At 45.1% G+C, this 14,283-nt stretch overlaps 2 protein-coding genes across 10 annotated transcripts in view; both read right to left on the reverse strand.

Moving 5' to 3' along the window:
- PCBD2 (pterin-4 alpha-carbinolamine dehydratase 2) overlaps nucleotides 1-14,283 on the reverse strand; it is a 24,492-nt gene continuing 10,209 nt past the window's right edge. For 2 of the 3 annotated variants that reach the window (XM_027807302.2, XM_055717540.1), the window contains exons 3-4: nucleotides 3,417-3,497; nucleotides 1-1,951 (exon numbers count right to left, since the gene is read on the reverse strand). In XM_027807302.2, coding sequence (XP_027663103.2) covers nucleotides 1,856-1,951; nucleotides 3,417-3,497 — 177 coding nt within the window. In that variant the 3' untranslated portion in view covers nucleotides 1-1,855. Of the gene's footprint in view, nucleotides 1,952-3,416; nucleotides 3,498-9,428; nucleotides 9,564-14,283 lie in introns of those variants that run through there. The other variant, XM_055717541.1, reaches the window with a different exon arrangement.
- Nucleotides 1,806-14,283, reverse strand: part of TXNDC15 (thioredoxin domain containing 15) — a 27,406-nt gene continuing 14,928 nt past the window's right edge. Inside the window, exons 7-12 of one of the 7 annotated variants that reach the window (XR_008733413.1) lie at nucleotides 14,144-14,253; nucleotides 13,313-13,492; nucleotides 10,109-11,482; nucleotides 9,429-9,813; nucleotides 3,417-3,497; nucleotides 1,806-1,951 (exon numbers count right to left, since the gene is read on the reverse strand). The gene's annotated coding sequence lies outside the window, so the exon portion shown is untranslated. Of the gene's footprint in view, nucleotides 1,952-3,416; nucleotides 3,498-9,428; nucleotides 9,814-10,108; nucleotides 11,483-13,312; nucleotides 14,254-14,283 lie in introns of all 7 variants that reach the window. The other 6 variants (XR_008733416.1, XR_008733415.1, XR_008733414.1 and 3 more) reach the window with 6 other exon arrangements.

The following is a 14,283-nucleotide window of genomic DNA, read 5'->3' on the forward strand; positions in this document are numbered from 1 at the left end:
AAGGAGGAATTTGTTTGTTTTATTTGAAGTGCACACATTATCTGTCAATTTCTAACAACAGAGTTTTCACACTTGATTAGAGAAGTCAAAACTGTGGGTGAAGCCCCTTTCACTTCCCCACCAGTAACAGGAGACGTCACAGCCCGGTTATTTATTAGTTTTAGTCATTCCTCACAACAGTGACCACTTTCACACCGTATCAGAGAAATCTGCCGCTTCGCTGGGGAAATGCACTTGTAAGCAAAGCACACTGGAGCACGCAGCCTGAATTTGGGTCTTTCTAGGTATTAACTTGATATCCCAAGCAGGGTTACCGACAATAAACCCCAACACCTTACATCTTCCTTCCTGCGACCAATTAGCACCTGACAGTGCACTTGCTAAGGATTAACAAAAAATACCTTTCTTATTTTATCGACACGGATACTTGCACGGCAGCTAGTGGCATTCTGCATCCCAAATATCTGACAGACCACACACCTCGCACATACACCCAATATAGATTTTGGCACTCATGTATCTCACTTCTGGGTGGCTGGTGGCTGTGCCGCTGGTGTCACTCCAGCAATGCACTCCGGCATTTCGGAGGTGTCAATCTCCTGGAGCTCCGCACCCAGAGCTGCTGGCAGGGCATGCCGGAGCACGCTGGGGACACTCACAGCGGGACTGCACAGAAGAGGCCCTGCTGTGAGCCTTCAGCAGGTTGAAATCTCCCTGCCGGCAGTGGAAATCAGTCTCGGTGAGGATCATAGGATAAAAAACAAAGACTTTGAAACCAGGGAAGAAATTACTTTAAACCTCGTCGGTGGGATATGCAGTTCTTGGAACAATGTTTGCAATGAGTAATTGTAGCTACAACAACAACAACAACAACAACAAAAAAAAAAAAAAAAAAGGGTGAGCATACCTTCAGCCGAACCCAGCTTAGCAAGAATCCTGCTAATGCCGCTTCCTCCACCACCGGCAGCTCCCGGCGGTGCTACCCCCCGATCCCGCAGGTACGGCAGCGTTACAACACAAACAATGGCTCAGTCCTGCAAGGTGCTGAGCACTGGCCCAGCCCAGCCAAGCACTTAAGCTCGTGCTTTGTTTAATGATATGAGGGCCGGGAGCTCACTGAGTATGTTTTGTATTTGCCAGACCAGAGCTCAAGTTTTCAGCAACTGTGGGATCCAGTCCTGCATCTCTGATGGAGAAGGGTTCTCAAGCATGCTGCAACACTTAGCTGGCTGTAGCGGCTGGGCTGTGGGTGCCAAAAGGACAGACACACTCAAAGAGCCGTCGGACAAGCACAGAAAAAACCCCAAAAGCAAAGCTGTAACCGTGAGGTGAGCTGCAACCCCAAGGCAACAGCAGCAGCAGCTTGCACTGCTCTCACCAGCATCCCCTGCGCTGGCCACCGGTCACTGGCAGAGGGGACAGTCCCAGCCTGCCTGCCCTTACGCTGCCTGAAGTGCAGAGATGTACAAATCTATAGGAGGGAAGCGGCTGGGCACAGGGCAGGGTCCCGTGGTGGCTGCCACCAGCCTCGGCTCCCAGGGGCTTGGGGAACACCAACACGTGCGGGCGGGCTCCTGCTTTCATTCCAGCTTGTTTTAGTTGCTGGAAAAGGACTGTTCAGAACTTAGTTGCTACTGGTTTATCTGCTCCATCCTCACGTGAAGCCAGCGATGGCAAAAGACAGGCAGGAACATCCACAGGGGTCTCAAGACAGAGGTCTTAAAGGCCAACAAAGCTAAGCCATTCTATTTACAAAATGTCTTAGGGGGTTGTGAAATCAGGCTTACAAGGAATGAGGGATACCATTTAAATCAAAATATTGGTGGACACTGTATTAAAGAGCTTTACATCTTGGTTACACTGAGGCAGCAGCTTTGTCAATAAATTTAGCCAGCTTCACATCTCTCTTGGTCAGCCCACCGCAGTCATGGGAAATCAGAGTTATCTGAACCTGTCAAAAAGGAAAAGAAAGGGGTTACAAAGCCATTCTGACATCCGCCACTTAGGCTGAGCAACAATTCCTTGGGAACGCTGCATGTCTCTAAGGTGAACTGGTTTTACATGGTGCTCCCAGCGAGCTGGACACTCACCGCTCATGTAAATGCTCATTTAAACCTAAATATGTTGTAGGTGAGGGGGCTTAACAGGCCCTAAAGTCTAACCAAAGCGAGCCCCTTCGCAGAATAAAACAGGCTTTGCGTTCTCAGGTTTCATCCAAGAAGAGGTGTCCGATTAAGTAACTCATTCTTTACATTCAAATTCCACGGATCAGTTTCATGAAGAACCTGGGCCAGTGACCAAGCTGCCAACAGCCGAGGCAGGAGCTCAGGCGTTTTGTTAAAAAACAGTACCCTGAAGGTGAAAAAAATTGTTAAGCTTGATGCAGATTAATTTCAAAAAGAAAAACAAATGGACCGGTGCATTTTGCTATGACGCAGCTGCCTGCACGGGTTTGTTTAGACTAAGCCAGATGACAAGTTGGGCGTTACTTTGTCTCGCCTTTGAGGTTTTGGAAAGAGAGAAGACGAAAGAAAAGATAAATTCTGACGATTCTGGAAAGCCACAAAAATAGTGAAGAGTAGGTGATCAGGACTTTGTCTGGTGCGTTTAATGTCCCCTTAAAGAGGGTGAGCTGAAGGGCTGATGAGGAGGAGCCAGCGCTGGGATGCCTCTGCTGGGGAGAGGTGGGGATGTCCTGCTGGTGGTTCCAGCCGCAGGCTGCTTCTTCGCACGTCCTTTCAGTATGTTTTTAGTGATACCGCTGCATACTCACCAAATGCTAAACCACACACCTCGATACAATGCAATGAGAAGTATCAAAAAATAAAAATAAAGGGAGAGCAGTAATTCCCCCTTTCAGAGAGCACCTTTCATTTGTGGGCTGCAGTATACCTTGTAACCCTTGTAAATACAAGACCACCACCAGTCAGGTAATATTATAAACAAATTTTATAAGCTGCTATGTTGAGACATAGAGGCCTACAATTTTTTAAAAAATCAAACCTAAATTGAGACTGCTGGGCTCCCATTTAGGTACTTACACATCAGCGGTCTGCCACCCTACACCCCTGGGCTCTGGACTCGCTGCACAGAAAGTTTAAAGACAGTAATTTATTCAAGTTGGTTAAGTAAGAGCTTAAAGGCTCCTATTTTATTTTTAGATCTCAGCCAGAGAGGTGAAGTGACAGGTCCAAACCATGCAGCTGGTAGCCCTCGCAAAGAGCTTGATTCTCGATTCCTCACGGCTACAAACACCTCAGCATCTCTTTAAAAATCTCAAACCTCTTTATAAAGACACCACCTCTTTCCATTCCCTTATCTTGAACATAAACCACAAAAAAAGGCAGAGAGCATGGGCCAGAGGTCTGGCCCCCTTAGCTTGCCGTGCCTGTACCTAGGGCTGGTGACCACGTTACCTTGCTGTAGACATTGAACCATTCTGGGTGGTGATTCAGCTTCTCTGCTTGTAGGGCAACACGCGTCATAAATCCAAAAGCCTAAGGAGAGAAAGAGCAAAGAGGAAAATACTCCTTCACCTGCCTTGACTGGCAGCGGATCTGCAGGATTCACTCCAAAATCTCAACAGCTCCGAGAGATGCTCTAGATAGCTGCACCTCGGGTTTGCAGGTGTTCAAGGAGCATTTCACCTTCTCACGCCACCAATGCGCTGCCTGGGATTGCTGAAACCATCCCCTTCAGACCCCAGTAAATCACTCTGCTCGACGTTACCTGCTCCGGGATTCAAAGCCGTTGTATGAGAGCAGTGGTTTTACCTTTGGCATCCAACAGTGAGTTTAAACATCCATCCCAAACCCCTCATCCCTTACTGCATCTTAGAAACATGCCATTTCTAATTAAGCATCGTGCCACAGTATTACTGATACCACTTCCAGAAACATATCCTTTCATGTAACTATTTTGCTGTCTATTTTACTGGAGGGAGAAAGGCGGCGGGTGGGTTTGCCCCTCTGCTTTATGAGAAAATATTTTCCCTTAAAATGAGTTAAAATAGGTTTCCCAGTCCTCTGCCCCTATATTCTGCACGACATGCTCCCCCAGGACGCAGGTTTTATCACGGGCTCAAGAAGAAAATAATAGCAGGCCCTTGCCAAAATACTTAGGAGCAAATCGTTGCATTATAAAGAAAATTAGAATGTCCATGTAAATCAAGAATGCAATTACGCAGCGGGGCCCGAAGGGCCTTGGTGCGTGAGCAGGATGCCTCTCGGTCGGCGGGCTTTGTTCGTACCGAGCTCCATCCATCGGGGTTCAGGACCTGAATTAACATGCAAAGCTAAAGTAACATCCACGCTGTAGTCTGGTTTGTATTATAATACAAGCAGCTCAGCAAAACCCTACCTGATTTAGGTAGTTTTTCAGTGCTAATTTATGGAAGAGAATGCACATAGCCCGCATTCCACCAAGCGATGGCCATTTCAAACAAACATGTGGTCAATGAATAACATATAATGGTTGATAATAGTTTCAAGTCTTTTTTCCTCTCACAAATTACAAAAACCTTTAAGTAAAAAAAGAATCGGTGCCTGGATGAAGTATGACTTTGTTAGTCGCTTTGCCAGTCAAATGAATGCAAACGTTATAATCAGAGAAAATCATTCCAATGAGGTTTGTCATTTGGAAATCACCAAACTGTCAGCAATTAAAAAGCTTTTTTCTTTGACCCAAGAGCATTCCAAAATTCGGGAAAATCTAACTTCCCTTGAAGCTCTCGCTCGGTTTAGTTTTACTTTGAGTGAACAATTACTTTTAAAAATTTGCAAATGTTTCAGCAGCATGCTTTGAAGCAGAAAGCTGCAAGTTGTGCACTAGATGTTAGCAATGATTTGGAAAACTTCTGCATTAATCGTGCTGAATGATTTTTGATTTAAATGCTTTTAGAGCGTCCATGGGCTTCATAGGAATGCTATTTCCAACAGAGCAACCTAGACACAGAAAGGTCCCCAAAAGTTTATAACAGCAATGCATCTACAGCTGGATTGCCTTTCTACAAATAAACAGGATGGGAAAGAAAAAGAATTAGATTTATAAACCCCCCTACCAGGTTCATGTACGCCCTACCAGCGCCTGTCCGTCCCAGGAACTCACCCACCAGGGCACGCTCCACAAACACAATTCATCGACTCTGTGGCAATAATCACCGCTCCAACGGAAGGCAGGCAGAGCAACTGCGGCCGCAAACCAGGCTACTGAATCGTCTGTCCTGCAGACCCTCCTTCACGCTTTGTGGTGACAAATCCTCTGTGACCAGTGGACCACCAAATCCTCTGTGACCGGTGGACCACCAAATCACCCACTTCCCCTGAAGGCAGTAACAAGTCTCCAGCTAGATAAAACGGACGTTGGTCTTAAAACTGTTCATCTTCCCGAGGAGTGCTCGATTTGGGGCTGTCTGAGCCGTGAAAAGGAATTCACTCTGGCGCACGGGACCCTCCCCAGGACAGGTCCTGCTGCTCGTTGCTCCAGCTGGCCACGACTGCCCGGCCAGGGCAATGCGGTGGCGCAGCGAAGGACGAAGCCCGCGCGCCTGCGAGGCATGCCCGCCTTCCTGCGTGCCCTGCTCTGCTCGGAGACCTGCTCCCTCGGTGCACGTTACCCAAAGCAACTTACCTCTTGCCATTTTGTTTATTTTAATTATACACAAAAAGTATGTCCCACTAAGAAAATGAGCTATGGTTCTACCGAGCAATTTCACCAAAGCAATCTCCATTAAGGCCCTAAATACTTCCTTTGCTAATTAAACGAATTGGAACGCTATTGTTTATGAATCACCTTTGTATTTGTAGAGCCATAACCCTTCTTTGGGAAAATACAATTGGCTCTGGAAGGAAAAGATATTCAGGTTTGATTAGATATGAAAACACTATTACATAAAATCAGTTTGGACATTTCTTCACGTCTTGAAACTTGATCGGTAATTTGGTCTAATTGGTGATCAAGGAAACTATCTTGTGATCAATTAAAGTAATTACCGCATTCCGGCAACACAACCAACCTTAATTTGAGCAGGAGTCTGCACTTCTTCAACTTTAATTAAAAATAATGAAAATTATTATGCAGTCTGCAGTGCAAGATCATTGTCAAGACTGCATTGGTGGGCAGAGTTTATCAGACCATCACACATTTCTTGATGAAAGTGGGACAAGTACCCTACTCATGACAAAGACCCAACACAGTCTTGACTTTCACTATATTAATAACAGAGATCTGCAGCCCCTCGGCCACTAACAAGACCTTTTTCAGATTTTCCCTTTAAAAAGAGGAGAGGAGAAAGAAAGGATTTGTGTATTTTCCAAAAGCCATAAAGAAGTATTTAAAGAGGCTTTGATGTATTAATATTATGAAGTATTCTGATATTTCTGTAACAGGCATATTAGGCAGACATTTTCAACCTGATTCTTTTAGTACGTTTGAGCTAAAATAACATCCAGACACAGAGGGTACTCTGACAGCATCACCCGCGTGACCTGCCACGAGCCATGGAGAGCAGCAGAAGCAGCAAGGAGTGAAACAATCCTGCACAGACAAGGGGATGCCTTGGGTGCCCCGGTATGTCCCTTCCCTTCATGTCTTTTAAGATCGTGAAAGAACTGAAAACTAATGGTGTTTCAGTCAAAACATCACTTGTAAAACTAGATTTTTTAAATACTAGCAGCCATAGCGTGTCTTTATGAGATAAAAATCAGGGCTACTCTCAGAAGAACAAGTTAACCTAATAAAGGAAAACAAAACCCCAACAAACCAAACTTTAAAATAAATTCAGCTATCGCATAATGTTTCAGGACTGGCCAAACTGCTTGTGAAAACGACAAAGTATGCTATCAAAAAATAAGACTTAATGTGACTTTTGTTGCCTGAGAATGGGAAAACCAGGGCCAGACACCGCTGTCAGAAGCGGGAGGAGAGATGAAATTCCATCCACCCCTCGGCACTGCGCAACGCCGCATGGCTCCGGGAGAACCGCGGGATCCTGCAGCTAATCTGCTATTATTCTTCCTTTCACACTTCTTAAGCAAGGAATCAATTCATCTTAATACTTTTTAAACATGCTGCTTTTGCACAATGCTTGCCAACATTATCTTGATGAGTTAGACATCAAAGCGACGCAGGTCGCTGTGTGGTGCTCGTACATCACCACCCGTGCGTCCCCCGTGATGGATTGCCCCAGTGCATCTCCACAGCACAGCAGCTGACAGGACTTGACTCGAAAGCGGAGATAGTCGAGAAAAACAGCTGAAAGGCCTAACAATATGACCACACGCACTTTTTATTTATTTGTTTTAAAATGCGTATGCTGTGAAGTATGTACCCAGCCTTCTTAAATCCTTCGGACACCCAGCCAAGGAAACCATATGCTCGTCACAAGCACGTTAAGGATTCTGCCTCCCATCTGTCATTATAACACTGGAGGTAGCATTAACCTTGACCTTCTGCAGCGTGAGGGCTACCTGTCTTCCCTTCCCCACCCACCCAAGCTGCATCTGTATCATTTATCAGCGGGAAACGAACAAATAAAACCAGTTCTAGTGCCATTGTCCTGCAAGGCAAGAGAGGACTATGCCTCACGCATTTGCTTTCCATTCACCCGAGCAAAAAATGCCCATATCCAGCATGTGTTCTCCTGAGCAGCTTGACACTTATAACAATAATAAACTCAAATCATTAAGGTTCACTTCCAGACTGCAGAAGCTTTCCCATCTCCAGCTGACGGAGCTACCTAACTGAGCTACGGGCCAGCGGATAAAAGGAAAAAGCTCTTTAATGTCGAGCTATGGCAAGTTACGTCACCAGGGCCGTCATGGTATTTCCTCTTGTGCTCTCAAGCGAAATGCAGGGTTTGTTTTACTTAAATTCTATTTATGCCATTAAGAAAGACTTTTACCTTATAAACGTTCAAAAATCATCTCACAAGGTCACATTCTTCATCGGAAAGTGACAACGTGGTTAAAACACAAAAAAAGAGGAATGCAGCGAGCACTTAGGGAGGTGATGGCAGCACAGCAGGACAGGTATCATTCTCGAACCCACGTGCCTGTTTTGGGATTCCTCCCTGTCGGCATCATCAGCCTGCCTGAGCCATCCCCAGGGATGCTGGCTCCACCTGGCATTAGATATTTTCCTCTTCTGTTGTTTTTTTTTTTTTTTTTTCTGGCTCTGCCTGGATCCATCCATGACATAAATCAGGGTGATGCTTCCCCACTGCTCTTCTCCTTTTTAGTACCATTCCAAGAGCAGCCAGACAGTCATGAAGAACGCAACTAAAGGATGCCCCAGTGCAGAGCCAAGCGCAGCTTCTCCCGTCCCCACCTCCCCGGTGCGAGGGCATAAGCCATGGAGCAGCCGGCTCAGGCGTCGTGCCTGCACCTCCCTGCTCCCTCACCCGGTGACCCACCCAGGCACGGGCAGGCAGCAGGGTCCGACGGTGAACACCTAACAAACCACGGTCAGAGATGTGGTTTCCTCCTCTTTATTAGCTGGAGCAGCAAAATACTGCAAATGCAGCCAACCCTCCTCTTCCCTAAGCATCACTGGAGACTGCGGTAAGCAGGACTCCTGACTCTTGACGGTCACTGATAAAGGGAAAGGATGGAAGAGGAATACTATAGACACACTGAGATGCTGTTTCTGTCTTCAGAACAGAATGTGAAACTCTAAAAAACCCCACAACCACAATTTCCAACTCAATTGTTCATGCTTTTCTGCGTTTACAATGTTCTTTTAAAATCCAGAGCTGACTGCTGGCATCCCCCATACTTATCCGCACACATCATTTATACAAAAGTGAAATGCTGCTTTGCACTCTAAAAAAAGTTACCTATTTATAGTTGTATCGTGGCTGTAAACATTACTCTCCATGTTAGATCTGCAGCGGCGTATGTGAAAACCTTTACACCATGTTCTACAAAGAACGCCGTTTCTGTTTCTGTCTCCCAACACTTGTTTACAATTATGTCGGTGAAGAAACTAGCTCGCCAGCTCTATATCAAACATTTTTGACAGCAAAAGCACAAACACTGATCTGTTCTAAGTAGTTTGCCACTCTATGTAATCTTGGAAAAGGCATTCTTGCCTTTGATTCTAAAAATGTTTATACTTCATACATTATGCAAATAGTTTTTATATATTAAGAAATAATGCAAGCAAAGCTCAAGTTAAATTAAATTCTTCAACAATAACCTTGCCAAAGCACTGATTTTCCTATTAAAAAAATTATTCCAATTTGTTGATCTTACATTGGATGAAACATACTGTAACAATCTTCATAATTTATGTCCTGTTGGGACACTATGATTTAAAGTAACATAATACAGACCAGCATCACTGCTAATCTAAACCACCTGACCAGATAAACAACAGTTTCCCCTTCCCTCTTCACTGAGGGTATTTCTGTTTATTGTCATATGATTTACCAATTTGAAGAACATGAAGAATAAATGGAGGCAAAGGGAAGCGGAGCTCGGAGGCATGGCCTTTCCTCAACAGGGATGTTTCTCACACAGGTACCGGTACAATGTCAAGAGCCGCGGGAGATGACAGAAGGCAATTTCAGGAATGCTGTCCCAGGAAAAGCCCAAGCCGCTTGCAGGCAAGGGAAGTTTACACTCACTTGGTGCAATCTAGACCAGGTGTGGCACGAGAAGCGACATGGTCCTGATGATGCTCAAGATGCAGCTCCCCAAAAGGGGTCTGAGTCGCAGGCTTCACCTTCTAAGCTCAGCAGTGACCTAAGCTGTGACATTGCTTTGCCATAAAGCAGGTGCAAGTGTCATGTGCCCCGTTTGTGATTCAACTGGCCTGAAAAACAAATGCAAATTTTCTGTGAAGGCCAAGGAACATGGATCAATGCAAGCCAAGGGCCCACGAGGACGGCAGAGAGCACCGACCTGCTCCTCGAGCCTTCTCCGCGCTTTGCCTGCCTCGTCCCCTCGTGCTCGCCAGGTGCGTGAGATGCCCTCGCGTGCAACCCGCACAACAAACCTCACCTTTACCTTTTCTAAGCCTATTTGTATCAACATTTTCATAACTGCTGAATTTAGACCTCTTTTTCTTTTATTGGTGATAATATGATACAAAACTTTCCATCTATTACCTTCTTCCTTGTCACATCTTGACTTTTCCAGCAGCCTCGGTGCCGAGGATCATTTTTCCTATTCTCATTTTTATTACAGTAAGTGATTGCACCTGGATTTCATGAACAGAAAGCAGATAATATTCTCGGTGATTCAATGAACAGACTTCACACCAAAATTAATCGCCTATCCCACCAAAAAGATTTATAGACTCGATGGAGTACAAGTGAGAGAACATGGAGATATCTGAAGGCAGCATAAAAACTTCTTTCTGGGAACGGTAAAAGTTTCAAGCCTAGGCTCTACTGGGTCAATACAACCGTATCACAAAATACATTAATTTGCTTATAGGTAGATAAAAATAATTATAGGTGCCATAAAGACTACTGCAAAATAAGAAGACATCCTAAATCCCAAGGAAACCTGCAACGAGGTCGCATGGTATTTGTGATATATAACTTCATATAGAAATATTAAAAAGAAATGCCTTTTTTTTTTCCTCCCCTGGTTCCAGTTTCTTAGCACTAGGTAAACATACACTCATAAATATGATTTTATTTATTGAAATAATGTAGCTCTATAATTAGATTTTCGAGAAAAAGAGGGGAAGTCATCCCAGGTTTCGGGACTGAACTAGAACATGGAAGAAATCCTCCAGCCACACCATCAGCTTAATGTGGCTCTCCACCTCCCAAGCCATTTTGGTGTGCTTTGTGCTCAAAAATGGAATATAAAGGTTGCACTTAGGAGGTTTGCACCAAATAAAAAAGCTACTTCAAGAAACATGACTTTTTAAAATGAGCTTTTTGCACCCTACCTAAAAACATTAAATAATACAGCGAAGCCCCATTAACTGAGCACCTGCTAAAGCAATCAGCCACTTAAAATAATAAACTCTCTTGGCTGTGCAACTGAAAGAACAATGATAATTTTACTTGTTAAAGCAAATGTTTGGCCCAGCAAATCAAACCCCTGGCTGTACTGTAATAAAGCCATCACACAAACCACTATAAAAATAAACTAGTAACAAGGTGCCGCTAGTCCCCAGTCCCAACCTTTGGAATTCAGGCACCCGAGCCCCCCGCTAAGGCGCTCCGCAGCCAACCCGCTTCGTGCCTCTGCCTGACCCATCCTCGACCACACGGTGCCGGCCCATGACATGATGCTACTGTAAAACAGACCACTGAAGAATTAATTTAAGCGAATACTCCACTTCAGAAAGGTGCTCGAACCCTCTGGCTTCTGCAGAGCTCAGGTGCAGCGTAGAAGAACAGGGAAGTTCCTTATCCCATCGCGCCACGTTCTGGATGGGACGGAGCTGGCCACAGCAGAACAAAACTCTACCGTCTTCCCCGATGTTTCTTTTTACTCATACACGAAGGAATGATTTCATTCTGCAAACATGAAAGTGAAGTTCACATGCCATACATGTTGCTGATAACACAGGGAGCGCTCAGACAAAATTATCCTTGCTCTTTTGGCCAAGATTACAGATTCTACCAGTTTAATATCCAAGATCTTCTCTGCTGAGTATCCGAGGGCAATCGTACCCTGCCTCTGATAATCCTCTAAATCTCTGCCATTTATGATGCTAAGAAAACATCAAAGAGTGATAAGAAAGGCATCGCTTTATGATGGATGAAGAGAAGGGGTTGGTCTCAAGACCATTTCATCTCCCACTATCCTACCCACTGTCAGCTTCTTTGGGTTTTGGGTTTTTTTTTTTTAAAGACAAGGTCTGCAATTGAAACATGCAACAAAGAAATCACAATGGAGGTGTGAGGCACTTGGAAAGACCCTCTTGGCTAAGCCAGAATCGAAAAAGACCTGAAGCTGTGAAATAAAGCAAATTAAGGAACATTCACTGCAGATCCAGTCAGGGAATCATTTCACTCAACCCAGCTGCTGAAAGCGTCCTACTGTGTTGTTAGAATGCGTCTTCACGTTGGGACAACTCTTAGAGTAGAAGGGAGTATATGATACACGGGGGCAGTGAACTCAGCAGGAGGCTCACCTGGGCCAGCACCTGCAGGCTTTTGATTTATATTGCACTATAAAACCTCAATGTGATTTTGCAGACAGACATTTCAAGTCTAGAAGTGACAGATCCTTCAAAAAAACCCAAAGAGTAGGAGAGAACAAGCATCTTCCCAGACAACACGTTTCTCTTCGGGGCATCCTTCAACCTCCAAGCAGCCGGGTACCTTGCCTGGTTTGCCATGCCCACCGCTCCCGATGGGATCTGCAGGTCACCTGGACCTGTGCTTCATCTCCTGACTCTGATATTTAGAACGGCTGGAGCAGGTGGCAGAGAAATGGACAAAGGCAGCCAAGTTAAGTTACGTTATTAAGAATGAGACTCAATTAACTGCCAATAATTTAGATAGACAACCTACACTCAAGGTTTCCAACTGCCTTCAGACACCTCCATGTGCTCCAAGCACATGCCTGGAAGTGGCATGGTACATCTGATGTGCAATATTTTAAGAGGTTCCATGGTTTTTTGGTTGGCTGCTCTTTTCTAAGACACAAGGGTTCTTCTGGGCAACCCACACCGTTTGTACATCGGCACATCTGGAAACAGAGAGACGGGCTCATGAGGGGAGACAAATACTAATTCTGAGTCCTCCAGTGAACATCCAATTTCTTTTAGAAATTCGTACGAGCACACCACAAAGGGAATCCCTTTGTACAACTCTGTTTTTTTCATTAGATTGGGCATTACAAGACACGGTCGTAAACCCAACGTCCTGGACCTGCACAGCTAACAGTAGTTTTGCTTCCCACAAGCACCCACCCACTGTATCATGGAATAAAGATTCTCCCAACCAGGGGCACCTTGGTCACACACAGACACAGGTTTAACTGCCTCCTGTTGTTTTCATCACAGCACGAGGAAAATCACACTAGAACATGAAATCAGGACCTTCCCCTAGGAATAAAAAACATTTTCCTGCAAAGCACCCTTAGCGATAAAACAAACCCACAGCGCGGGGCTGACTCAGGACGGGGCTCCCCACTCACCGGTGTGTTCCCCACCAAAACCCTCCAAGACATCACAGCCAGCTTTATGTTTGTCCAAAGCAACTTTTCATCTCAGCCCGACAAAATTAAAGGAAGGAAAGGGCAAGGAGAAGAGGAAGAAGGGAAGCTCTCCCCAAACCCCCCTGCACGAAGCAGGTCTGTAGCTTTATAAAAAAGGAATAAAAAAAAATTACACTCACCTCACCCTGATAAGCTGTGGCCCTGCCAGTGGCTTTCCAGAGCAGATGTAACGTTTTAGCCAAACGTGATTGTTTGTGAAAGAAATAATTCTGATCAAAACCCGAAACTGCAGCCAGCAGAAGCGCTGCACTTCGTCACGTTAATCCGCCCTGACGGGGAGCAGCGAGCGGAGATTCCTACTGCGAGAGGAGCAGATGCGAAAGGTCAGCACTGGCCCGCGACTTCAAAACCCTTAACGTGTAAAACAGTGTGCATTAAAGCCTGAAACGGCTCACCGCGGGATTAACGGATGTCCGCTAAGTGGGTTTGATGTGCTTTTGGTGAGTAATGGTTAATTTTTAAATAGGGGCGTTGTAGTTTTATTTTAGTTTATTCTGCCAGCCAGAGTCCATTTTTAATTACAGCTGCAGAAAATAATATCCCAAAGCGTGTCTCTCCTTCGCGAGAGTACCAGAAAGCGAGAGCTGCTGGTGTAAAAGGCAATTTATGGTTTGGGAATGTAGTTGGGCATTACTCCAGAAGCAAGGGGATGCAAAAAGTTAAACAACCAAGACAGAGAGATGTGCTGTTTGCATTTAATGAGCATCTTTCCAGCACCCCCATAAAAAAAATATAAAATTAATGTATAAAGAGTTGCAAGACACCAGGTTTCCTTAACCAAAAAAGTAAAGAAAGGATTGTGAGTGACCATCCTCTTTAGCTCAGGCAGCATCAGTCTCACTTGCATTTTTCCAAACAGTGGTCTCCAACTGAATTCAAACCCACTGAATTTTCCATTCATTTTCCAAAGGTGTTTTAATGAGGAAAAAGCCCAAACTGCAGCTACTGACCTGCTCACAGTTGCTCCTTTTGGTTACGCATGTGGGGCAGCCCTGCCCGCGTGGCTGATAAACAGAACAAACGTTGTAACCCAAACAGAATGAATGACCAATTTGTGGGGCTGGAAAAAAGGGGAAACAATTCTTCTACT

The sequence above is a fragment of the Falco cherrug genome, chromosome 8 (genome assembly GCF_023634085.1).
Source record: "Falco cherrug isolate bFalChe1 chromosome 8, bFalChe1.pri, whole genome shotgun sequence".
NCBI classification, from domain to species: Eukaryota; Metazoa; Chordata; class Aves; order Falconiformes; family Falconidae; genus Falco; species Falco cherrug.